At 40.2% G+C, this 27,557-nt stretch overlaps 1 protein-coding gene across 1 annotated transcript in view; it reads left to right on the forward strand.

The window, feature by feature from the left end:
- The window catches only part of Tpi (triose phosphate isomerase), a 226,118-nt gene that overhangs the window by 34,962 nt on the left and 163,599 nt on the right, over positions 1 to 27,557 (forward strand). Inside the window, exon 3 of the mRNA XM_090369145.1 lies at positions 18,287 to 18,410. Within this exon, the coding sequence (XP_090225271.1) occupies positions 18,287 to 18,410 (124 nt within the window). The remainder of the gene's footprint in view (positions 1 to 18,286; positions 18,411 to 27,557) is intronic.

The following is a 27,557-nucleotide window of genomic DNA, read 5'->3' on the forward strand; positions in this document are numbered from 1 at the left end:
TGAGCCTTTTGCTTTGCTGCTCTGGTCTGAATCATGATTCTGATTTAATTCAATAAAATTTCAAAACAAAATTAAATCCTTAAGTTATATCCCAAAACAGTTATAACGCTATATTTATTTTTTCGGTATCTAGTGTTTTCTACGAGTTCCCTTTATATAACTTCCGTATCACGTGTACCACTATAGTTATGTATTAATTATTTGTTACGATTAAGTCATTATATATATACAGGTCTGGAGGCCTCATTTCAAGAAGGATGTAGAGCTGCTGGAACGAGTACAGAGAAGGGCAACAAGATTAGTGAATGGAACAAAGGGTTGCTCTTACGAAGAAAGGCTTAAGTTTTGCAAATTACAGAGCCTGGAGACTAGGCATCGGCGAGGTGATCTGATAGAGGTGTATAAGGCTTTGAATGGCTTGAGCATGCTCAATGCCGATGGGATTCTTCCTCTTGCTCAGAATAATCACCTGAGAGGGCATAAATTCAAATTGAGGAAGGATGGATGTCGGATAGATGTGCGGAAATTTGCCTTTAGCCAGCGGGCAGTTGGTTTGTGGAATAGACTCCCATCGCTTGTTGTTGAAGTTGATAGCCTAAACAAATTTAAGGCTCAGCTGGACAGGTATTTCGAACGAACGGAGGGGTGAAATGGGAGTAGTGGTTCTTTTTTTTTTTTTGTTTTTTTTGGCTGATGCTGAATAAGCTTGCTTTCTTGTATCATATGCCTCTACTAATGCTAATGCTATATATATATATATATATATAGAGTTAAAAGTACAATTTAATTGACAATAAAGTTTATCAAGATTAATAGATTTACTGATTAATTGACAATATTATATTATGCACTATACTACACTAAGCTTATGCTATCATGTAAAAATGGCGGGAATTCACGAACGGTACTTCTACGGACTCGTAAGTATTGATTAGCTTCCAAATCTCGCTACCTCAATTTAGAATAAACTAAGGATCCTGACTAGTTCTTTTTTTTTTTTTTTTGATTTGGTAGTTGTTGGCGCATCGGCTTCTGTGGCCATATTGCACCTCCCAAGGTTTTTGCAGTACTTTGATCCAAGCCCGAGGCGGGAATCGAACCCGCGACCTTTGGGTTGCCGGGCAGGTACTTTACCCACTCGGCTAGCCCGGTCGGCCTGACTAGTTCTATAATCTACTTATAGAAGATAATTTAATATAACAATTGATTAATAAATCGACTAAATTAGGAAAAAAAAAAAAAAAAGACCTCTCGTTCAATTTGTAACACATGGATTTGATACCGTTACCGATACTAAGTAATACCTACAAAATCTCTGTCTAAGTTAACTTTAAACTAAGTATCGTAACTAGGAATATAAAGCTACTCTATAAATAAGTTAATATGACAATTTAAGCTAATAAATCAGAAAATAAATCAGGAAAAACTTCTCTGTTCCAAGAGCGTAAAAGAGCTTCGTCCGCACAGGCTACACTCGTACCCAGACTGGCCAAAATTTAGGATATGCTGTATATCCTCTGAATTTTTTTAGGTGAATAGCATATGCCTTCTGGTTTTTGAAAGACTTGAAAAAACAAATACAGTCGTGCTTCAAGTCATGAATGCCTCTAGTCATGAACACAATTTCCGAACAAATTGACTCGACCCGCGAACAATGCCTCGGCGCACAAACGTGGCTTTAGCGCCATGTTTTCGGCTCGCGAACAGCATCAGTTGTACTCAGGTTTGCAAGCTGTGAACATTGTTTGTCGTTACGTTGTTCTTGATACAATTTTTTTTTGCTTTTTGCTGTAAATTAACCCTCATTATGGCTCCCAAGAAAGTGAAAAGTGTTAGTGACAGTGGTGTAAAGAAGCCTAAGTGTATTACAGTAGAAACGAAGAAGGAAATAATAACTAAACATAAGAATGGTGTTCGTGTTTCTGATCTCCCCAAGCAGTACGACATGGCTAAATCTACGATCTGTACTATCTTAAAGAACTAAGATGTGCTATAGACGCTGATGTGGCTAAAGGAGTGACTATGTTAACGAAGCAAAGGTCTCAAGTGTTAGAAGTATTAGAAAAATTATTGTTAGTTTGGATTAATGAAAAGCAGCTTGCTGGAGATAGTGTTATCGAGGCCCTAATATGCGAGAAGGCTTTACTTTTGCACGGTGATTTAGTGGCGAAAGCGCTGAATACAAGTGATGCTAGCGTTGACGAATTTAAAGCAAGTAGAGGCTGGTTCGAGAAGTTTCATCGATGAACTGGAATTCATAGTGTTGTTAGGCTTGGAGAGGCAGCTAGTTCGGACAAAAAAGCAGCAGATGCCTATTTGGAGGTCATTATCCTGTTATACAAGGCAATGGTCAGGCTGCTTTACGGAAAAGTAGCCTGACCTCGCATTTTGCCCCCAGCACATTTCGCCCCCAGCAGATGAGTAGGTTACAAAAATGTAAATACAGTCAACTCTCGATAACTCGAGTTTTTATTGAAGTCCCAGCCCCTTTAGTGGAGATTCAATGTTAAACTCTCTTGATTACTCAAACTGAACTTCTGATAACTCTAACTTTTCCGAACAAATTTTCAAAATTACATTCATGTACAAATTGTCACGTAGCTTTTAAACTAAAATCTACCCTTTTGTATGTCTTCCGGGTTCTCTTTCCTTGTGAAAGGATTAACTGGAACTGTTAATCCTTTCACAATGGAAAGAATACATACTCAACCACGATGGCGATAGTCACGTGGTTAGTGATGGACATGGGGGGGGGAACAGTGACTAATCTTATAGGAGTCTTTTCAGTAACAAGTGAATCTTGTTCTGATTTGTCTAAATTCAAAAAATAAAAGTTCCTGCATCTGGCTCTCCTCACATTTCCTGGCGCAGTTGACAGCGTGCGTTTGCTGTTTTCGTCGCCTCATTATCGGCGGTGCACCGCGTGAACAAGTTGAGCGTTGCAGGCAGTGCAATATCTGCATATTATTTTTGCATCTTGATTGATTAATCCTGTGTGTACAATGGCAAAAAGAGTTCCGTCAATATGAGGCAAAAGAAAATTGGTAGATGATGACAACCATATTTACGTGTTATCAAAGAGAACTGTAGATGAACAACATGGAATCTGGGTTTGTGAAAAACGTTCCACCTGCAAAGGGTGTGTTTGGACAGAGGGTTTGCAAGGCCCAGTTGTGAAAGTTGTAACTAGACATAACCATTCAGCTCAAGCTGCAAGGTCGGAAGCATTGCAATTGATTGGTCAAATACGGCAACATGAAACAACCACGAACGAACGGCCACAGCAAATTGTTTTATCAGTAATTGCAGAGGCTCATGCCAATGTTACAGCATTACTTCCTAAAAAGGATTCACTTAAATGAACCATTTGTCATGTTTGATGCAATGATGATACTCCTGCTTTACTGAGCAATCTCCAGGACCTATTAATTCCGCAAAATTATCAAGAAATTATTATCAATGGCAATGTACAACAGTTTTTGATGTATGATTCTCAGGACGAACTGCTCCCATGTCGTATGCTTATTTTTTCTACTAGTAACAATCTTCAGTTATTGGTGCGTAGCCAGGAGTAGTTTTCTTATGGAACTTTTAGCACAGTACCCATGCATTTCCTGCAGCTATATGCAATTCATGTGGTTCAATTCAAGGCAGTTATTCCAGTAGTCTACGTGCGTCTGCCACTCGTGTCACATACATCAAGTTGCTTCAAGAAGTTAAAAATCTACAATCGGGTCTCTAACCTCAGCGACTTATTACAGATTTTGAACAGTGCCGTGCAAACCTTCCAACAAGAATTTCCTGGTATTGTAAATACTGGTTGTTTTTTTTCATCTTTCCCAAAGCGTTTGGTGAAAGGTACAGAATGAAGGTTTAAAAGCCCGATATGAACAAGACCACGAATTTGCTCGTTGGATCCGAATGATTCCGGCATTGGCATTTATTCCTCCTGCTAACATTATTCAAGCATTTGAAGGTTTAGTTGAAGCTGATGACTTCCCCATTGAAGCTATGGTGATTGCTAACTACTTTGAAGATACATATATTGGAAGAAGACAACGGAGAGGCCAGCAATTACCCATTTTTGCCATTGAATTGTGGAATGTTTACACACCAACACTGAATGATCAGCAACGTATCAACAACAGGCGTGGAGGGGGTGGCACAGAGGATTTCAGGAAACTTGTGCTACTTTATTCCCAAATATTTACCGATTCATTGATCCTTTAAAGAAGCAACAAGGGCTGCACAATTTTGAAATTACACAACTAATTGCCGGTAATTCCAATCAAAGAAACAAGAAGTATGCTGCAATTTCTGCTAGAATCAAAAGAATAGTCCAAGATTTTCAAAATCGTAATGTGATTGATTACCTTGGAGGCATTGCACACAACTTCGAGTTTTAAACAATACTAATGTGCATTTATTCTATTAAAACAAAATAAATTAGAATTATTAAAAAATTAGGTGTGGGAGGTGAAATTCGAGGGATCACTTTTCCAGATCCCGGTCAGGCCACGTCTAGAGTATTGTGTACAGGTCTGGAGGCCTCATTTTAGGAAGGATGTAGAGTTGTTAGAACGAGTACAAAGAAGGACAACAAGATTGGTGAAGGGAACAAAGGGATGCTCTTACCAATAAAGTCTTAAGTTCTGCAAATTGCAGCGCCTGGAGAGGAGGCACCTGCGAGGTGATCTGATTGAGGTGTATAAGGCCTTGAATGGGTTGAGAAAGCTGAATGCTGATGGGATTCTTCCTCTTGCTCAGACTAAAAACCTGAGGGGGCACAGTTTCAAATTTAAGAAAGATAGTTGTAGAATAGAGGTGCGGAAATTTGCCTTTAGCCAGTAGTTGATTGGTGGAACAGGCTTCCATCTTTTGTTGTAGAAGCTAATAGTCTAAATAAATTTAAGGCTGAGCTGGACAGGCATTTGGAACGAATGGAGGGATGAAATGGGAGGGGTTTTTTTTGGCTGATGCTGCATAAGCGCTTGCTTTCTTGCATCGTATGCCTCTGCTAATGAGTATTACTTTTTCTTGTTGCCTTTCTAATGTGCTGTGTAGAAAACAGTCATCCATAAATCTAGAAGTCTTTCTAGTGTGTGAGTTACCAACCAACAAATTCCAGTCAACATCTTGAAAGTTAAAATCCCTCATTTATAAGACGTTCTAATTTACTGACCCACAATTCCTCCGTATAGCTGTTTGGTATAGTCATTACAGTCTCTAGACCTATAGCACACTCCTACTCTCAGTTTTGTTTTCCAAGTGCTTATATTGCACAAGATTGTCTCAACATTGCACCAACCAACCATATATGTCAACTGGATGTATTGCCTTAGATTTTATGTGCTTTTTAACTAAGAACATAAGAATTTATCTACTAAACTCTCTGTCATTCCTGTCTACATTTTACTCCCCATATTCAAATTCAGCATTGTTTATAACTAAGTGACACCATGTCTCCACTATCTCTGCAGTGTCTGCATTTGATGACTTAATCAGTATTTCGAATTTATCAATTTATTTTTTCTCCTAGCATTAGTGTACATGCATCGATATTGCATTAGTGTACATTGATTAATTTTAATGTTAATTTTAGTATATTTTAAACTTAAAATTAAGTTAAATTTTTTTTAGATATTTTGTTAGCCTAACTATAAGTAGGTTTCATTATGTTATGTTTGAGATATTATTAGCATTAGTAGATGCATATGGTGCAAGAAAGCAAGCTTATTAGTAGATGCATATTATGCAAGAAAGCAAGCTTATTAGTAGATGCATATTATGCAAGAAAGTATCATCAGCCAAAAAAAAAAGAAAAAAGGGGAGTACAACGTCTACAGAAAGGATAGACAGGATAGGATAGGAAGGGAGGAGGGGTTATGTTATTAGTTAAGAAACACATAAAATCCAAGGAAGTGAAGCCAGTCGACATCGCCGGACAGTGCAGTGTCGAATCAGTTGGGTGTGACATAAGCATTGGGATATCAAAATTGAGAGTAGGAATGTGCTATAGGCCTAATGACTCTGATGAGTATAATAAGAAACTGTACAGGGAAATAGAGTGGGCCAGTACATCAAGGAGTCTTATAATGGGGGATTTTAATTTCCCAGATATTGACTGGAATTTGTGGGCTGGTCACTCACTCACACACTAGCAAGGCTTTTGTGGAGTTATTGGATAATTGTTTTCTACATCAGCATTTTCGGGAGGCAACGAGAGGGAGTAATACTCATGATTTGATTATCAGTAGTGATTCTTCATGCATTAAGAATCTGCAGATAAAGGAACCACTAGGTGGCAGTGATCACAGTGTGCTGAAGTGGGATTTACTCAAAGAGGTAACTACCATTAGGGGTAAAAGGGAAGGGTTATTGCTTTCGTAAAGGCAACTACGATCGATTGAGACAGTATTTAAATTCTATACAGTGGGACCAGCTGATGATGTTACCAACAGCAAATTCAAAATGGGAAGCATTCAAAGAACTTATCTTGGAAGTTACTATGCTTTACATACCAACTAAGAAATATTGTTCAAGGTTTAGTCCTAAATGGATGTCAGATGAACTAATGAGACATATGGCAAAGAAGAAAAATGCATGGGATACATACAAATTAACACGTGACACAGAAGCCTATGATAGGTACAAGTTGATCTGTAACCAAGTTACAAAGGAGGTTAGGCAGGCGAAGGCAGATTACGAGAAATCTTTGGCAAGGGATGCAAAGAAAAACAGCAAAGAGTTCTTTACTTATATAAACTCTAGAAGGAAGGGGATGAATCACATTGGTCCATTTGATACCGATGGTCAACTGTTGATAATCCTGCACAGTTAGCTAACAAACTAAATGAATATTTTGCATCGACTTTCACACATGAGGAGTTATTCAGCGAGGGGAATGCCAGAGGTGTATTCAACTCTGGCAGTAAGCTAGAGAATCTTGTAATAACTGAGAGTAAAGTGGAGGGGAAACTGTTGAAGATAAACACAAGAAAGGCACCAGGGGTGGATGGGATCTATCCAGTTATATTAAAGGAGGCAGCAAAGGAAGTAAGTAAACCCTTAGCCATAATTATGAGAGCTCCCTTGGACTCAGGGAAGGTACCCACAGACTGGAGATGTGCAAATGTGACCCCAATTCACAAAGGAGTATCAAAGGCTGATACAAGTAATTATAGACCTGTGAGTTTAACTTCTGTTTCAGGAAAATTAATGGAGGCACTGGTTAATGAAGCACTGCAGGATCATCTAGACAAGACTTCAGTTATAGTTCGGACACAGCATGGTTTTGTTAAGGGGAAGTCTTGCCTGACCAATTTGATTGGATACTATGATGCAGTCACAAAAGAACTGGATGCAGGGAATAACTTTGATATTATATACTTGGATCTTAGAACGGCTTTTGATACTGTTGCACATGGACGACAGCTGCACAAATTGGACCAGTGTGGCATTGGTGGAAAATTGCTGCTATGGATAAAGGGGTGGTTGAGGGGGAAGAAGACAGAGTGGTTATCAATGGACACTGCTCATCGTGGACTAATGTTATTAGTGGAGTCCCTCAGGGTTCAGTGTTGGGTCCATTATTGTTTTCTGTATTTATAAATGATATTGATGATGGTATATCAAGCTTAATGTCCCAAGTTTGCAGACGATACGAAGGTTGGCAGGGTTTCAAGGACACTACTGACACTATGCTGCTGCAACAGGATCTGAAAAGGTTGAGCAGATGGGCTGAGAGGTGGCAAATGAAGTTTAACATTGACAAATGTAAAGTACTACATATGGGAAACAGCAACGTATCAACCCTGTGGTACTACACTGACAGTGGTAGAGAATGAAAAGGACCTGGTGGTAATTGTGGAGGCAGATATGAAGTTCTCTGAGCAGTGCAGACGGGTACAAGAGTAGCTCATGGTGTATTGTCAATGATATACAGGAATTTTTCTAGCAGGGATAAGGAGGTGATTATTCCCTTGTATAAGGCAATGGTCAGGCCACACCTAGAGTACTGTATACAAGTCTGGAGGCCTCATTTCAAGAAGGATGTAGAGCTGCTCGAACGAGTACAGAGAAGGGCAACAAGATTAGTGAACGGAACAAAGGGGTGCTCCTACAAAGAAAGGCTTAAGTTTTGCAAATTACAGTGTCTGGAGACTAGGCACCAGCGAGGTGATCTGATAGAGGTGTATAAAGCCTTGAATGGTTTGAGCATGCTCAATGCTGATGGTATTCTTTCTCTTGCTCAGAATAATCACCTGAGAGGGCATAAATTCAAATTTAGAAAAGACAGATGTAGGATTGACGTGCGGAAATTTGCCTTTAGCCAGCGGGTGGTTGGTTGGTGGAACAGACTTCCATCCCTTGTCGTGGAAGTTGATAGCATAAATAAGTTTAAGGCTCAGCTAGAAAGGCATTTCGAACGAACAGAGGGGTGAAGTGGAAGTGGGTTTTTTTTTTTTTTTTTTTTCTGATGCTGTATAAGCTTGCTTTCTTGCATCAAACGCCTATGCTAATGCTAACCCTCCCATTTCACCCATCCATTTGCTCCAAAGGTTTGTCCACTTCCTCCTTGAATTTAAGCTATCAACATCCACAATGACAGATGGATGTTTGTTCCAGCAATCAATTTCCTGCTGGCTAAAGGCAAATTTCAGCACATCTATTTGACAACTGTCTTTCTCAGTTTCGGTTTATGCCCCCTCCGATTTGTAATCTTAGCAAGAGTATGAATGCCATCAATGCTGAGCCTGCTCAGTCTGTTGAAGGCATTATATACCTCAATCAAATCACCTTCAAATGCCTAGTCTCCAGATGCTGCAATTAAATTAAATCTTGATTTGTCCTACCAAATATAAAATATCGGTGTACATTGGTAAGTGACAAATTGCCTTCATGGCTGAAAATGCCAGGGGATTACCATAAAATGAAAATAAAAGAATGGCTAAAATATACAAGAATGGTAAAATGTACACAAAAAGATGAAATATAAACTGCATTACTCATTACTACATTTCTGTGTAGAGTCCTGGCAATTGTAATACAAAAGTTAATCTTAACATCACATCCACTGAATCAACTTGTGCGAGATATAAGCTATTCAATTGCGTACACATAGCTCTTGACAGAAATTCACACTACTAGGCAACAGTAACCTCAGTGAACCACACTGCGGTTTGTTTCCTAGATTTCTGATATTCTATGAGCCTTTGTAGGTCAATTTTGATATGTGTTTGGCACTGAATTGATTCTAATGCACTGGCGGGTATAAACCTTTCAGCCATCTTCAGTATGTTTGTCTTCATTCTCAAGGATTTGGTACCTCTTAATGCAGATGGCGGGATGTGCCACTCACAGAGCTGCCAGAAGCGTGGTGAAGATATCGTGCCAGTCATAATTTTGATTGTGGTTATTAATAGTTTCTAGGCAATGATGTCTGGGAAACGCTGCAGTTTAATCTGTTTAGAAAGCTGTGTGGTCCTTAAATGTTGAGGGAGATGGTGCTTATGGTTTGCTCACTTCAGCAGCCAGAATTCGCTCGCATATATTCTCCTAATGTGGGTAGGGGTGACGCCCACAATTCAGCGCCATGCAAAATGGCCGAATAAACTGTGGTTCTTAAATATCATGCAGTCGTTGTAGTCTGGTTCATGTGCAAGAGGTGCTGTTTTGTTGCCCAACATAAGTAGTTCATTTTCTTTACAATAAGGTCAATATGCGACTTGAACATAAGTTTAGTATCAAATGTTTCTCTCAGATCTCTATGCGTCTCAACAACTGGGATAGGTTTGCCCTTAAGTTTCAGGTGTACGAGTGTAGGCGATTTTTTGAACGAGTACACCATGATTACAGTCTTCTGTGGATTTAGGGCCAACCCAAATTTATCTAAGTATACAAATAAGTTCAGAAGCTTATTAATCTGGTCACACAATGCACTATTGGTCATGGACAGTTGGATGGGTGTTAGGATCTTAATATTGCCTTCATAAGTGCATACATCATCCCTACCCTTGCAGAATGGGATCATCATGGTGGTAAAGAGGAGTCCAGATAAGACTCCACCCTGTGGAACTCCTGCATGGAGTTGGCATTGGATGATCTGACTATCTGTATGGTAATAAATGGACTGACAAGTAAGTAAGGCCTGTAGGAACTTCAGCAAATATCCTTTTATTTGGAAGGCGTGTTGGAGCAGATGAAATAAGGCATGTGCATCCAGACTATCGAAGGCGCTTTTATATCAGCATAAATTATTGCAATTTTCTTTCTGGCTTGGAAAGTATTTAGTATCGTGGTTGAACTATGAGGAGGTTAGTAATTGTTGATCTTGTAGTTATTGAATAATGAATTTGTTGAGGCTGCCCGGCCAGTATCTGATTCAACAACTTTGGCAGTAGGGCTTTATCCAGTACTTTTAACAGGCTAGATGCAGTAGATATATGCCTATAGTGCCCCACGAGGTTAGGCTTTGTAATTTTCAGCATTGGAATTACAGCGTACTTATTCCAGTTCTCAGGGAAAACTCGGTAAGCAAGGATAGAGCTATAAATTGCTTGGAGTGGTTCAATTAGGTAAGGGCTGAGACACTTTACCATGAAGTGGGGCACTCCATAATTCCAACTGTCTTAGTTGCCCTGAGGGAGTTAATACTCTGAATATGGACCAGAGTTCAAGTCCGTGATTACTAAATACGATAAATATTTGTATTGACGATTTATTGTAAACTCTACTGACTTGGTTGTTGTGCCGGAGTATAAACAGAAAATTTATTTTTATTAGTGCTTCTTTAGTGATAAGAACAGACTCCATCTCATTGTCAACTAATTGATCCCATTCAAACTCCCAGACTTGAGACTCATGATATATGCTGGAGAATCTGCTGATGTGATCCATCCACGCTTCTTTGTCATGCCCCTGATTTGTGTCACTTTTATGTGTGTGGCAAGGTAGCTTTCCCCTGTCAAGTGTGTCTTCATGTAGCGATTGATTGCTCTAGATTTTTCCCTATTAAATATTGCTCTGGTTAATTCAGTAGTTAATTCTATTTTGTGTGTCATTAGACAGTTTCCATTTTCTGTGCAGAGTTTGCTTTAGTTTAAACAACGCAGTTAGGCTAGAGTTCCATCAGGTTTTCGATCTTGATGATATCCTTACTACTTTGGAAGCCTCAAATTCTGTAATAGAGTTGATCCAACTGGTTAAGAGTTTTTTTTTTTTTTTTTTTTTATGAAAACCCCAAACACAAAAGCTATCAAAACCTATAGTACTTAGTACCGTGCATGGGTTGGAGAAGTATGGGGGGAGGGGGAGTGCCGGAAACTTTGCTCTAGAGACTAAACATGGGTTTCACACCACTTCAAGCCTCCAATAAGCAAAGTGGTGGTATTTCACCGGTTGATGAAAGTCATTGTTGCAGATAAGGCATCATATTTGAGTAGACATTCCCATGGGATATAACTGGCAGCAAATAAGCATTTATTTGGGTCCAGAAAGTCTGGCGAAGTAACAAGCTGGCTCTTAATTTTTTCCTTGGCATTGAAGTCCACATACGGTAGCATTATGAACATTGCAATTGGGCTATGATTGGATGGAAAGAACGTTTAGGGAAGAACATCAATTATACATTTACCAGAAGACAGAATTAGGTCAGGTCTATTTTCACCTCTTACAAGAGGTGAAAATAGATTGATAAGAGAGATCGATAAAATAGGTTGGTCATTGATAAGAGAGATGGAGCATGGCTGCAGTTTATTTAACATGGTGTCCAGCAGGTTATTGAGCTGTGGTGGAAGGTTGAAATCTCCACATACTATATGGGTGGCTGCCACATGTAATTTGTTGAGAAGCCAGTCTACTACATTATTTATCATTTCTAGACTAGGGACAGGTGGAATGTAAACAACTGCTGTATCTAAGAGTACTGTGTGGACTTCTTAAGTGACAAGTAATGCCTCATAAAGCTCTGAATCCGAGTAGACAACCGAGATGATTTGAAGTGCTATGTCACATACACACAGGACTACTCCTCCACCCCTCATTACAGATCTGGATTTGAAGTAGGTCTTGTATCCAGCAGTGACTAGAGACTCTTGATGTGGCTGAGCCAGGTCTCGGTGAGACAGATAACATCAGCAGACCGTGACAAGAGCAATTGTTCCAATGTGTCCATCTTGTTTCGTATGCTCTTAACATTCTGATAAAAAATCTTCCCTGCGGATAACGGTTTTATCTGTACCTAGTAGGTCTTCTACGAGGTATAGTCTTACTTTGTATCATGTGTCGGGTAGTGACTATTGTAGAAATTTGATTGACATCTGCCTGGCGATCCGGTAGAGGTTCATTATCCTGTGTAACTGGCGGGGTGCATATATTCTGCGATGGCCTGGTTTCCTTCCTTTGGCTTCATACTTCTGAGTTTGTGGTTGGCTTACTGGGAAATACATAGCGAGGTGGTTTTAATCTTGGATGGCCGTTGTGATAAAAAGGGCTGATGAGAGCTCCCACTGGCCAGAAGGGAAGTGGCAGCAACATTATTAATGTCTTTTTCATCACACGCAATTTTGAAGGACGCATATGTGGCTGCCCTCTTCAGTAGGGTGACTTGCAAATTTGCAGAACTTAAGCCTTTCTTCGTAAGAGCACCCCCTTTGTTCCCCTCACTAGTCTTGTTGCAATTCTTTGTACTTGTTCTAGCAACTCCACATTCTTCCTAAAATGAGGTTTCCAGACCTGTATGCCTTGTATAAGGCAATGGTGTGGCCTGACCATTGCCTTTTACAAGGGGATAATCACCTCCGTATCCCTGCTAGCAAAATTCCTGTATATCATTGACAAGACCCCGTGACCTACTCTTGCAGCCTGTCTGCACTGCTCAGAAAACTTCATATGACTGCACAATTACCTGGGGGTAATTGTGCAGTCATATATGAAGTCCTCATTCTCCACTACCCTGAGTGTAACATCACCCTGTTGGTACATTTCTCTGGGGTTACTGTTACTGATGTGCAGTACTTTGCATTTAGCATTAGCATTAGCATTAGTAGAGGCATATGATGCAAGAAAGCAAGCTTATTCAGCATCAGCCAAAAAAAAAAAAAAAAACCCACTACTCCCATTTCACCTCTCCGTTCGTTCGAAATACCTGTCCAGCTGAGCCTTAAATTTGTTTAGGCTATCAACTTCAACAACAAGCGATGGGAGTTTATTCCACAAACCAACTGCCCGCTGGCTAAAGGCAAATTTCCGCACATCTATCCGACATCCGTCCTTCCTCAATTTGAATTTATGCCCTCTCAGGTGATTATTCTGAGCAAGAGGAAGAATCCCATCGGCATTGAGCATGCTCAAGCCATTCAAAGCCTTATACACCTCTATCAGATCACCTCGCCGATGCCTAGTCTCCAGGCTCTGTAATTTGCAAAACTTAAGCCTTTCTTCGTAAGAGCAACCCTTTTTTTCCATTCACTAATCTTGTTGCCCTTCTCTGTACTCGTTCCAGCAGCTCTACATCCTTCTTGAAATGAGGCCTCCAGACCTGTATACAGTACTCAAGGTGTGGCCTGACCAATGCCTTATACAAGGGAATAATCACATCCCTGTCCCTGCTAGAAAAATTCCTGTATATCATTGACAAGACACCATGAGCTACTCTTGCAGCTCGTCTGCACTGCTCAGAGAACTTCATATCTGCCTGCACAATTACCCCCAGGTCCTTTTCATTCTCTACAACTGTCAGCGTAGTACCACAGAGTTGATACGTTGATCTGGGGTTACTGTTTCCCATATGTAGTACTTTACATTTGTCAATGTTAAACTTCATTTGCCACCTCTCAGCCCATCTGCTCAACCTTTCCAGATCCTGTTGCAGCAGCATAGTATCAGTAGTGTCCTTAACAACCCTGCCAACCTTGGTATCATCTGCAAACTTGGACATTAAGCCTGATACACCATCATCAATATCATTTATAAATACAGAAAACAACAATGGACCCAACACTGAACCCTGAGGAACTCCACTAATAACATTAGTCCACGTTGAGCAGTGTCCATTGATTACCACTCTCTGTCTTCTGCCACTCAACCATCCCTTTATCCATAGCAGCAATTTGCCTCCAATGCCACACTTCTCCAATTTGTGCAGCAGTCTTCCATGCGCAACAGTATCAAAAGCCTTTCTAAGATCCAAATATATAATATCAAAGTTATTCCCTGCATCCAGTTCTTTTGTGACTACATCATAGTATCCGATCAAATTGGTCAGACAAGACCTGCCCTTAACAAAGCCAAGCTGTGTTTGAGCTATAACTGAATTCTTGTCCAGATGATCCTGCAGTGCTTCTATAACCAGTGCCTCCATTAATTTTCCTGGAACCGAAGTTAAACTAACAGGTCTATAATTACTTGTGTCAGCCTTTGAACCTCCTTTGTGAATTGGGGTTACATTTGCACATCTCCAGTCCATGGGTACCTCCCCTGAGTCCAAAGAAGCTCTCATAATTATGGCTAGGGGTTTGCTTACTTCCTTTGCTGCCTCCTTTAATATAACTGGATAGATCCCATCCACCCCGGGTGCCTTTTTTATGTTTATCCTCAACAATTTCTCCTCCACTTTCCTCTCAGTTATTAGAAAATCATCTAGCTCACTGCCAATGTTTACTTCACCTACGACATTCCCCTTCCTGAATAACTCCTCATGTGTGAATGTAGATGCAAAATACTCGTTTAGATTGTTAGCCACCTGAGCTGGATCCTCAAGTGTTGAACTATCAACATCCAGTGGACCAATCTGATTCATCCCTTTCCTTCTTGAGTTTAAATAGGTAAAGAACTCTTTTCTGTTTTTCTTTGCATCCTTTGCCAAGGATTTCTCATAATCTGCCTTTGCCTGCCTAATCTCCTTTGTGACTTTGTTACAGACCAACTTATATCTATCATAGGCTTCCATGTCACCCATTAATTTGTATGTATCCCATGCATTTTTCTTCTCTGCCATATGTCTCATTAGTTCATCTGACAACCATTTAGGCCAGAACCTTGATACAGAACCTTTACATACCAACCAATATTTCTTGGTTGGTATGTAAAGCCTGGTAGCTTCCAAGATTAGTTCCTTGAATGCTTCCCATTTTGAATTTGCTGTTGGTAACATCATCAGTTGGTCCCACTGTATAGAATTTAAATACTGTCTCAGACCATCATAGTCGCCTTTACGAAAGCAAAAACCCTTCCCTTTACCTCTGATGGTAGTTACCTCCTTGAGTAAATCCCACTTCAGCACACTGTGATCACTGCCACCCAGTGGTTCCTTTATCTGCAGATTCCTAATGCATGAAGAATCACTACTGATAATCAGATCAAGAGTATTACTCCCTCTAGTTGCCTCCCGAACATGCTGGTGTAGAAAACAATCATCCAATAAATCCACAAAAGCCTTGCTAGTGTGTGAGTGACCAACCCACAAATTCCAGTCAATATCTGGGAAATTAAAATCCCCCATTATAAGACTCTCTGATTTACTGGCCCATTCTATTTCCCTGTACAGTATCTTATTATACTCATCAGAGTCATTAGGCCTATAGCACACTCCTACTCTCAATTTTGATTTCCCTATGCTTATGTCACACGAAACTGACTCGACACTGCCCTGTCCATCAATGTCGACTGGCTTCACTTCCTTGGATTTAATGTGTTTTTTAACTAATAGTATAACCCCTCCTCCCCTCCTGTCCTGTCTATCCTTTCTATACACATTGTACTCCCCAAATTCCAGTTCTGCATTCCTTATATCTGTGTGACACCACGTCTCTGATATCCCAACAATATCTGCCTTTGATGTTTTGAGCAATACCTCAAATTCATCAAATTTATTTACTAAACTCCTAGCATTGGTGTACACGCAAGTATACATGCACCTGTTTCTATTCTTGGCTACCCTAACACAACCCATGTGTTTACTTGTACCGCAATGACTTCCAGCAGTCTCTGAAATATCCTGCATCTTGTTTTTCAGGCTTCTGCTCATTCCAATAGAAGCAGTGCAAGAATCTCTTTCATCTCTGCCAGTGGCTACTGTTAATCCATTAGTCTTTGTCTCCTCCCAAGCTAGCAGTTTTCCGACCCACCTAACACTGCCTCGATAGCATCAGCAAATATTCTTGCACCCTTTCTATTTAAGTGTATCCCATCCCTGTAGAAGCAATCTCTCCTGTTAACAAGTACATTCCAGGCTGAAAAAAATTCTACCCCTTGAGCCTTGCACAATCTTTTTAGGGCCGAATTGATCGACAAGGCTCTCATCATATACTCCCTCCTATCGTGTCTGCGCAGAATTGCAGACACTTTCAAATTCAACCCTACTTCATGGCTTTTTTTCAACAGTGACCTGTACTTGTTAAGTAATTCCGCTGGTCTCCTACTCTTAATATCATTAGTGCCAACGTGTACAACTATATCACCTTTTGTGCCCTTAAAAGATGATATCTGCTCTACAACGTCATCAACCTTTGTCCCTGGCAGACATACCCTGGTCCTGTTCCACCTATCCTTTTTACAAAGCATGTTCCCAGTTTCCCTGACAATAGAGTCACCAACAACTACTAGTTCCTGTGGGACCAGCGCATTCTGCCTTGGGGGCTGCCTCTGTGTTGCAAGATGACCAAGTGCAAGCTCTGGCGCTGATATGGGCAGCTGAGAGCTTGATGGGCCCCTCAATTTATTTCCTTCGAGGGCACCCACCCTGTCCTTCAAGGTCTCATATAGGCCCATAACAACGCCGAGTTGTCGCCTAATTTCCTTGCACTCCTTGCATCGTGCACACACAAAGACATCCCCCATGGCAGTATCATGTCCCGTACCCGATTGCGCCGCAAACATCAAGCAAACAGTGCATCGTAAAAGGCTGTGATTCAGAGGGCAACTGCCCCCCTCAGTTCTCCCCTGAGTCACAGCACTCCCGTTAGCTTGAGCCTTTTGCTTTGCTGCTCTGGTCAGAGTCATGATTTCGATTTAAATGTCAATAAAATTACAATTCCAGAACAAAATTAAAACCTTAAACTTGTATCTTAACACAGTTATAATGCTATATTTATTTTTCAGTATCGAGTGTTATCTACGAGTTCCCTTTATATAACTTCCGTATCAAGTATGTATTAATTATTTGTTACGTTTGTACTCTAAGTCGTTATATATATATATAGTTAAAAGTACAATATAATTGACAATGAAGTTTAACAAGATTAATAGATGTACTGATTAATTGACAATATTATATTATGCACTATACTAAACAAAGCTAATGCTATCGAATTCCGGATATGCTGTATCGCGTTTCAGTAACGAGTGTTATCTACGAAATTCCTTTATATAACTTCCGTATCAAGTTATGTATTAATGATTTATTTTTACTAATTATTTATGTTCCGTAACCTAAGTGGTTATATGTATAGTTAAAAGTACAATTTAATTGCCAATGAAGTTCGACAAAATTAATAGATTTTACTGATTAATTTTCACATACAATGGCTGCTGTTTATGAACGGTAAACACGTGGATTTGATACCCTTTCCGATACTAAGTAATACCTACAAATCTCTATCTAAGTTACTTTAACTTTAAGTACCGTAAATAGGAATATAAAGCTACTCTAGAAATAAGTTAATATGTCAATTTAAACTAATAAAGCAGAAAATAAATCAGAAAAAACTTCTCTGTTCCAAGAGCGGCAGAAAGGCACGTCCGCACAGGAAACTCTCGTCCTCAACATTGTCAATGTTAAACTTCAGTTGCCACTTCTAAGTCCCTCTGCCCAACTTTTCCCGATCCTATTGCAGCAGCATACTGTCATTTTTGTTATCAACCCTGCCAACCTTTGTATCATCTGCAAACTTTGACATTAAGCTTGATATACCTTCATCATTATCATTGCGCCAAAAACTTTGACATTAAGCTTGATATACCTTCATCATTATCATTGATAAATATACAAATCAACAGTGGGCACCCAACACTGAACCCTGGGGGACACCACTAAAAACATTAGTCCACGATGAGCAGTGTCCATTGATTACCCCTACCACTCTACCATCCTTTTATTTATTGTAGCAACTTGCCCTTAATGCCATACTGCTCCAGTGTGTACAGTAGTCTTCCATGTGCAACAGTATCAAAAGCTTTCCTTTATTATTTATTATTCAATAATGATTAGTTTTTTGTAAGAAGTATATGATTAGACATTTTGCTGTATGTGTATCAATTATATCACAAAATTATATTAAAATTTCAGAAATTGTAGTTGGATGTCCTTCTATTTACTTGGATCATGTAAGAAAGCAGATGCCATCACAAATTGGAATAGCTGCTCAGAATTGCTATAAAGTAGAAAAAGGTGCTTTTACTGGCGAGATCAGGTAGTGTTGAGTTATGTTATGTATTAAATGGGAATTAATTTCTATGATAATGTTAAATATACTATATAGAGGGGTACTATGAGCAAAGCTGCAGCTGCTAATTTCTACTCCAAATTTTTTTGTTTGCTTGTTTTTTTCTTCTGTAATTCTTTCACTGTGGCATCAATAATATTGCAGATAAACTATACTCCAACTTGGCATTCTGATGGGCATCTGTGAGAGTTTGAGGAGTAGGGTAGATAGCCTCAAAGGAATTAAAATGGGGGACCCATCAAGCTCTCATCTGTCCAACTTAGCACAAGAGCTCGCTCTTGTGTATCAGTCAACACAGTCTTCAAGGCAGAATGTGCTGGTTATTGTCGGTGACTCAATTTTCAAGGAAATGGGAAATATATAGTGCAAAAAGGATGACATTATAGAGCAGATGTCATCGTTTAAGGCACAAAATGTGATATTGTTGTACACGCTGGCACTAATGGCATTAAGAGTAGGAGATCTGCGGACATACTTAAAAGTACAAGTCACTGTTAAAAAAAAGTCTCGCATTAGAATTATAATCAAAATTAAAATTGTTCTGCAATTCTGCCCTGGAAGCAACCCCCATGTGCAAGTCCTGAAATGCAGCAACCTAGCACACTGTGGGTGATCACCGAGGTGTGAAGCAACATAAGCAGAGGTCAAGATGTGGCACCCACTCCACATGGAGGAATGCCTTACCTTAGTACACAAGACCAGGCCTATTGGTAACTCTCTAGGAGGCTTCCAGATCAGCTAGTGTATAATCTTGCTGCCTCTACTTTGCCAGAGCGACTGGAGAGAGTCTGAATAGTGCGTATGCGAGGAGCATTGTTGAAGCCACTTTATATCGTAAAGTTGCTTGGTGTATTCCTACCATGTGTACGCCAAAATTTTTTTTACTTCCTACAACATGTCCCCACCAACAACTTTTTCTTCCTACTAAATACACCATGAATTTTCAAACTAATAGAGAAAACTTATCTTTTTTTTATGAAAACCCCAAACACAAGAGGTATTAGAACCAATAGTACTTAGTACCGTGCTTAGTTTGGAGGTTGAGAAGACGAAAGAAGATATTTGTTGACATTGGACTTGAACTTCTGTAGACAGCAATTTTCAGGAAATACGTATGAAGGAAGGAAGGTTGTTCCAGAAAACGGCAGTTGAATGAATAAACAAGGAAGATGAAAAGTTGGTTCTGTGAGTTTGAAGTTGGACAGTAAATGGATGTTGGCTGGTGGCGGCACATGTTCGGACAGTTTTTAAAGAGAGAGAGAGAGAGCGGGAATTATAGAAGCCAATTAAGAAGAACAGTGCCCATAGAAGTATCTGTAGAAGAGGCATGCAGCAGAAACAGTACGTCTATGAGACAGCAAGTGGAGAGACTGTTAGAGATGAATCATTAATTAACATAACTGCCCTCTTCTGAATGTAATCAAGAAGCCTGAGAGAGGTTTTGGGGGCACCACCCCAGATTTGGGAACGATATTCCATGGTAGGGCAGATTTGCGATTTGTACAGAGTGAACAGCTGTTTGGAAGAAAACTAACGCCGAGAGGAAAAAAGAGAAAATCACGCTTTTTAGCTGCAGAGAAAGCAATATTTGTAATGTGCTTATGACAAGAGAGATTAGAAGTTATTGATGTTGCTAGGAGTAGCTGCTCAGACTGCCTATCACTTTTACTCTCAATTAAGAGGTCCCCAGAATGGAGCCTCTTAACTGATTTAGGGGAACCTACTTTCTGTATAAAGAAGGGTGACATTTTGCCAATCGTTTTTTGCCGGTTGAATGTATAATTAAAAACCTTGGGACAAGCCCTGTTGGTATTTCATTTCACTGTCCTTTTTGTAGCAATAGTACTATCTGTGCTATCTGTGTCTTCATCTATATTTGCAGATAGGGACCGAGTTGGGGTACCTGAAGAAGTAAGTATCAGGATTCATGAAGTTTTTGAAATGGTTAAGTGCCCGGGTTCTCCGCCCACCACGGAACCCAAAGGATGCCCGCTATGCGGCATGCAATAAATCAGCTCGCGAGTGGAACGTCAGGGCTACCCAGACACCATACCCGCATTGCCGCCAGCCTGAATCCTGTCATTCAGACCATGAGGGTGGCAGCATGACATTGACACGGTTGACCCTCGCAGGCAAGTCTACTAGTAGACTACTACTAGCTGATTAGCATTAGTAGAGGCATTTGATGCAAGAAAGCAAGCTTATGCAGCATCAGCCAAAAAAAAAAAAAAAAAACCCACTTCCACTTCACCCCTCTGTTCGTTCAAAATACCTGTCCAGCTGAGCCTTAAACTTATTTAGGCTATCAACCTCCACTACAAGGGATGGAAGTCTGTTCCACCAACCAGCCACCCGCTGGCTAAAGGCAAATTTCCGCACGTCTATCCTACATCTGTCTTTCCTCAATTTGAATTTATGCCCTCTCAGGTGATTATTCTGAGCTAGAGGAAGAATCTCATCAGCATTGAGCATGCTCAAACCATTCAAGGCTTTATTCACCTCTATCAGATCACCTCGCTGGTGCCTAGTGTCCAGACACTGTAATTTGCAAAACTTAAGCCTTTCTTCGTAAGAGCACCCCTTTGTTCCATTCACTAATCTTGCTGCCCTTCTCTGTACTCGTTCCAGCCCGGCTAGGATCAATCAGAGGATTGATCCTAGCCGGGCCTTCCAGGACCACCCATGTCTTTTTGAAGCAGGAGCAAAGTGGTGTATTAAAGTTGGGCCCCTCAACCACCAGGGGCCCTGAGTGCCAAGCGAGCGAATTTTCCTGAGCTATATATAGTGTGATTTTCCCAGTGATTACGTTCTGTTTATTTCTAGTTCCTTTTGTACCCTGAGTTCTTTGTAAGTGGCTCTCTACTTAACAGACTTTGAGTAAGAACCCGGAAAGGAAAATCACCTTCCTTTTCTTAGTATATTTATAAATTTATTCACTAACAAACTAACCTCTCCAGCCGCTTGGTCACTAGGTGCCACAGCTCCTGCCTCCACGTGGCGGGGCTGGTAACCTGGGAGAAAAGTTATCCTCTAGAGCGAAAAGGATCAATGATGGATATAAATGACTATCCACCTCTAGAGCCTTCAAACTCAAGGCCAGACAAACCCAATGATGATGACTTGAATCAACTGAAAAAGCTCCGAAGAGAAGAGCAGTGCAATGAGATGCCAGACTTTCTGGTGATACGCTCTCTCTCTCTCTCTCTCTCTTTCTCTTCCCCCCCCCAACAGCCTGTCGGCAAATTATCAGCATTCGTCATCCAAACATATTTGGAATCCATTGCTGGAACACCAAAAATGGTTAAACGACTGCAATCCGGAGACCTACTTATTGAAACATCCAACTCCAAACATTCTGAGTGGCTGCTCAAAACAATGACATTCGGTGGGCTGCCAGTATCTGTTACTCCACATAACACCTTAAATTTCTCGAAAGGCGTCATAACAGAATGGGATCTACTTACAATATCTGAAGAGGAATTAGTTCATGAACTGAATAATCAAAAAGTAATCGGTGCCAAACACATAATGACTAAAAGAGATGGAAATCTCATCCCAACTAGATCAATCATTTTAACTTTCAGCACCCCAGATTTGCCATCCTCTGTAAAAGCTGGATATTTAAACTGCCGAATTCAGCCATATCTAATCCCATTCGTTGTTTTAAATGCCAAAAATATGGACATTCCCATCAAGCATGTAGAGGTGATGCCATCTGTCCTATTTGTGGTTCCAAGGAGCATACACAAGCAGACTGTTCAGCCTCAAGTCCCATTTGCCCCAACTGCAAAGAAAGTCACCCAGCCTTTTCCACATCTTGTGAAATGTGGAAAACAGGGAAGAAAATCCAAAAATATAAAATAGAGCACAAAGTCACATACCTTGACGCACGTAGACAGGTTATGTTGACCATACCCAGTCGTTCATATGCATCTCACACTCGAAGCTTTCATTCAACAGCAGTTCAAACCGATGTATCAATACTTCCCAGCACATCTCAAGCTAACTGGGTTAAAAATACATTATGAAACTCTGGAAAAGACACACATCAAACTAAAACCAGTCAATCGACCAACACTCCAATCAGTATCCCAACTTATACTCGGACAGTCCTGCATGACAAAAAAATTAAAAACTACTAAAGACAATAAGAAACCTGAATCATCCACAAATAGTATGGAAATAGATGTACGTCCCGATCATGAGGAACCCATACTAGAACTTCATGCAAATGACACTATGGATACCGTAAACCCCACATTTCCAAAAAAAAGACCGAAAAAATTCTCCTCAAACAAAAAACAGTCAGACGAATCCCTCAACTAAACCTAAATGAACCACACCATCTTACAATGGAATTGCAGAGGTTTTCGTTGCAACACTGATGATATTCAATACCTTATTAACCGATATTCCCCAGTTGCCTTATGTTTACAGGAAACTTACCTAACCTCACAAATTTCTCCTTCGATAAAGAACTTTATCGAAGAGATCGAAATACAGCTAATGCTGCCCATGGTGGCATAGCTATCCTAGTAAATTTGAAGATCCCAACTAAACATATCCCAATTCAAACTGAAATAGGAAATGTTGCTGTTCATATAACTCTCCACAGTGCAATAACACTTGTCTCGATCTACCTACCGCCAAACCATACGTACTCTTTAAAAGATGTTGAAGATCTCTTTATACAGGTACCTCCACTTCTCTGTATATTAGGGGACTTTAATGGGCACCACCCCTTATGGGGCTCTCCTAAATTAGATAGACAAGGTAGCCTAATTGAAAGCTTTTTAGAGGCACTAAATCTCACTATACTCAATACTGGTGCACCGACACACATACAGCTCCCAACAGGACATACCTCAGCAATAGATCTCTCAATTTGTTCACCAGTACTGGTCCCGACCATAGAGTGGTATGTAATAAATGATTCCATGGGCAGTGACCAGTTCCCAATAGTATGCAACTTTTTGATAGCACAGACTCCTTCAACTCAACATTGCAGAAAATGGAAATTTGTCCGAGCAGACTGGGCAAAATTTCAGCCATAAATAGCCTCTGATGAGGAAAAAATCTGCCTCCAGCATATTGATAATATGACAGATTACACCACGTCTCATCTTCTAAATGTGGCTAAAGACACAATACCGCTATCAAATCTGCCGGGCCGAAAGCATTATAATTACTGGTGGAATGAGAAGTGCACCAAAGCAAAGAGAGAAAAAAATAAAGCCTGGAATTTGTTTCAGCAATGTCTGAGCACAATCAATTTCATTTACTATAAGAAATTAAGGGCAAAAGCATGCTTCATACAAAAGCAAGCCAAGAAAGAATCCTGGACCCATTTTTCAATTTGTATCACTTTGCATCCAGTTTTCACAGAAACACTGATCCCAAAATAATATGGAAAAAAATTAGACGGCTGTCTGGTAAGTTTCCTACCATACCTTCTCCAATCCTCTCCTGGAGTGGGGGCGTGTTATAGCCTTAGTTGCTAATATGCCAATAAAACCCAAGAACCAACCTCCTGGAATGGGCAAGATCTATCTAATCCCATAGATATAGCTAATGCTTTGGGCAATACCTTTGCAGAAATCTTAGCAACATCAGCCTATAGTACGTCATTCCAACGAATTAAAAACACTAAAGAAAAGCATGCTATTAACTTTCAAACTACCCACCTTCTCCCATATAACAAACCTTTGCAATATTCTGAACTGTTACATGTCATTAGAACAGCCCACAGTGGTGCTGCCAGGCCAGATGGGATTTATTATGTCATGCTACATCTTGATGACAAAGCTTTGCACCTCCTCCTGGTCTTTTACAATCGTATATTTTTAGAAAATGTTTTTCCAGTTTTGGCATTTCTTAAGCCTGAAAAAGATCCATCCAATCCCTATAGCTATAGACCCATATCTCTCTCAAGCTGCCTCAGCAAAATCCTTGAGAAAATTATCCACAGAAGACTCGTCTGGATCATTGAGTCGGAACAGCTAATGAGCCATAGTCAATATGGCTTTCATCAAAACAGGTCATGCTTAGATCTTATGGTCAAGGCTGAATTTGCCATCATGAACATCTAGTAATTGTTTCAATAGACATAGACAAGGCTTTTGATACCAATTGGCGGTATGGTATACTTAGTGATCTTTACCTTCTTGGACTACGAGGCAACCTTCCTATATTTGTTTAGAACTTTCTACATACTAGATCATTTCAAGTTTGATATCAACATACCCTTTCTGCAACTTTCATCCAGGAAGAAGGTGTTCCACAGGGATCAGTACTGATTGCCACTCTTTTTGCTCTTAGAATACATTGTATCACTAAGCAGCTTCCAATTACAGTTGAGACTTACCTTTATGCAGATGACTTTTCCATCACCTGTCACTCTCAAAACATGAGATCTATTGAAAGACAGCTTCAGATATCACTTAATAAAATACAACAATGTGGCAGGCTTCAATGGCCATCGACCCTCCCAGCAGAAAACAGTTGCTATCCATTTTTGCAGACAATGCAAACTTCATCCAGATCCTGAACTTCAAATTTCTAACGTCTCCGTCCCTGTAACCAGCAACATCCGATTTCTAGGATTAACCCTTGACAATAAGTTAAATATACTCAGACCTTTATCTGCCCAAATGTAGAGTGCAGATCGTACCTCCCTGCTTCGGTTATACAGGGCATTAATCAGATGCCGTCTCGATTATGGTGTTCCCATCTATGATTCTGCCAGAAAGAGTGCCTTACGCTGGCTTGATCCCATTCAACACAATTGTTGTTGTTGTTGTTATTTGGTTTTTAGGAGCATTAGCAACTAAGTCCATATTGCTCCGGGGATATGCGGTGGTCACTCCGTGACCTTTCCGCATCCTCCGTATTTGGTGGGCATGGACTCGAACTCCCGTGTAATCAAGAAGCGTGTGCCTAGCACACGCTTCTTGATTGGACCGGGTGTTCCTGCCCACCTGACTATGGCGGCACCTTTCAACACCGTGCATTCAGAATGTCTCCAGCACAGTCTCTACATTGATGCTCACGAGCCCCCAGTAACTTTACGCAGGAAAACACTGTTACTGAAATATGCTGTCAAGATACAAAGTTGTGCCTCTCATCCCGTTCAGTCGTACCTTTTCAACCCACCATTAGAAAACCTATAGAGAAACAAACCTAACATAGTAAAACCAGCTGGTCTTCGCCTTCTTGAATTGGCACAGGTGTGGAATATTTCCATCCATTCCATACAGCAGGTAGCAACTTATACTCAACCACCATGGGCTCCTCTTCCAACTTGTGACACTTACCTCTGTCAATGGAGAAAGAATACTTTGCAAGCATCAAATGTCAAACAATTTCATGCAGTTCACACTCAAAGATATATTGATTTATCCCCAATTTATACAGATGGTTCTAAATCTAATTCAAATGTTGGAGCAGCTGCAGTGTTTCTGAATAAAATTGTATCAGTATCCCTTCTATCAGAATTTAGTATATTTTCTGCTGTGAATTATATGCAAACTAGCTTTAGAAAATCTCTATTCTGATTGTTCCTTAAAATCTGTTATTTACACTGATTCCCTCAACTCAATCATGTTATGTAATTCCTCAGATAAAGTTCACCCTGTTCTAGATGAAATCAGAAGCTTATTACTGCAAATTAAAGAACGCAACCAACTGATCACTTTTTGTTGGATTCCAGTATTTTAGGCAATGAACTGGCCGATAAAGCTGCAAAGGGTGCAAGAATGTTTGCTGATGCTATCGAGGCAGTGTTAGGTGGGTCGGAAAACTGCTAGATTGGGGGGATACAAGGACTAATAGGTTAACAGTAGCTACTGGCAGAGGTGAAAGTGATTCTTGCACTGCTTCTATTGGAATGAGCCGCAGCCTGGAAAATAAGATGCAGGACATTTCAGGGACTGCTGGGAATTATTGGGGTACAAGTAAACACATGGGTTGTGTTAGGGTAGCTAAGAAAAAGAACAGGCGCATCTATACTTGCATGTACACCAATGCTAGGAGTTTAGTAAATAAATTTGATGAATTTGAGGTATTGCTCAAAACATCAAAGGCAGATATTGTGGGGATTTCAGAGACGTCACACAGATATAAGGAATGCAGAACTGGAATTTGAGGAGTACAATGTCTACAGAAGGGATAGACAGGACAGGAAGGGAGGAGGGGTTATGCTATTAGTTAAGAAATACATAAAATCCAAGGAAGTGAAGCCAGTCGACATTGCTGGACAGAGCAGTGTCGAGTCAGTTTGGTGTGACATAAGCATTGGGAGATCAAAATTGAGAGTAGGAGTGTGCTATAGGCCTAATGACTCTGATGAGTATAAGGAACTGTACAGGGAAATAGAGTGGGCCAGTAAATCAGAGAGTCTTATAATGGGGGATTTTAATTTCCCAGATATTGACTGGAATTTGGGGGCTGGTAACTCACTCACACACTAGCAAGGCTTTTGTGGATTTATTGGATGATTGTTTTCTACATCAGCATGTTCGGGAGGCAACTAGAGGGAGTAATACTCTTGATTTGATTATCAGTAGTGATTCTTCCTGCATTAAGAATCTGCAGGTAAATGAACCACTAGGTGGCAGTGAACACAGTGTGCTGAAGTGGAATTTACTCAAAGAGGTAACTACCATTAGGAGCAAAGGGAAGGGTTATTGCTTTTGTAAAGGTGACTACGATGGGCTGAGACCAACTGACCAATACAGTGGGACCAACTGATGATGTTACTAACAGCAAATTCAAAATGGGAAGCATTCAAAGAACTTATCTTGGAAGCTACTAGGATTTACATACCAACTAAGAAATATTGTTCAAGGTTTAGGCCTGATTGGATGTCAGATGAACTAATGAGACATATGGCAGAGAAGAAAAATGCATGGGATACATACAAATTAACACGTGACACAGAAGCCTATGATAGATACAAGTTGATCTGTAACCAAGTTACAAAGGAGGTTAGGCAGGCGAAGGCAGACTACGAGAAATCTTTGGCAAGGGATGCAAAGAAAAACAGCAAAGAGTTCTTTACTTATGTAAACTCTAGAAGGAAGGGGATGAATCAGCTTGGTCAACTTGATATCGATG

This window comes from Mastigoproctus giganteus, chromosome 2 (assembly GCF_048544385.1).
Source record: "Mastigoproctus giganteus isolate SK-2022 chromosome 2, ASM4854438v1, whole genome shotgun sequence".
Classification (NCBI taxonomy): domain Eukaryota; kingdom Metazoa; phylum Arthropoda; class Arachnida; order Uropygi; family Thelyphonidae; genus Mastigoproctus; species Mastigoproctus giganteus.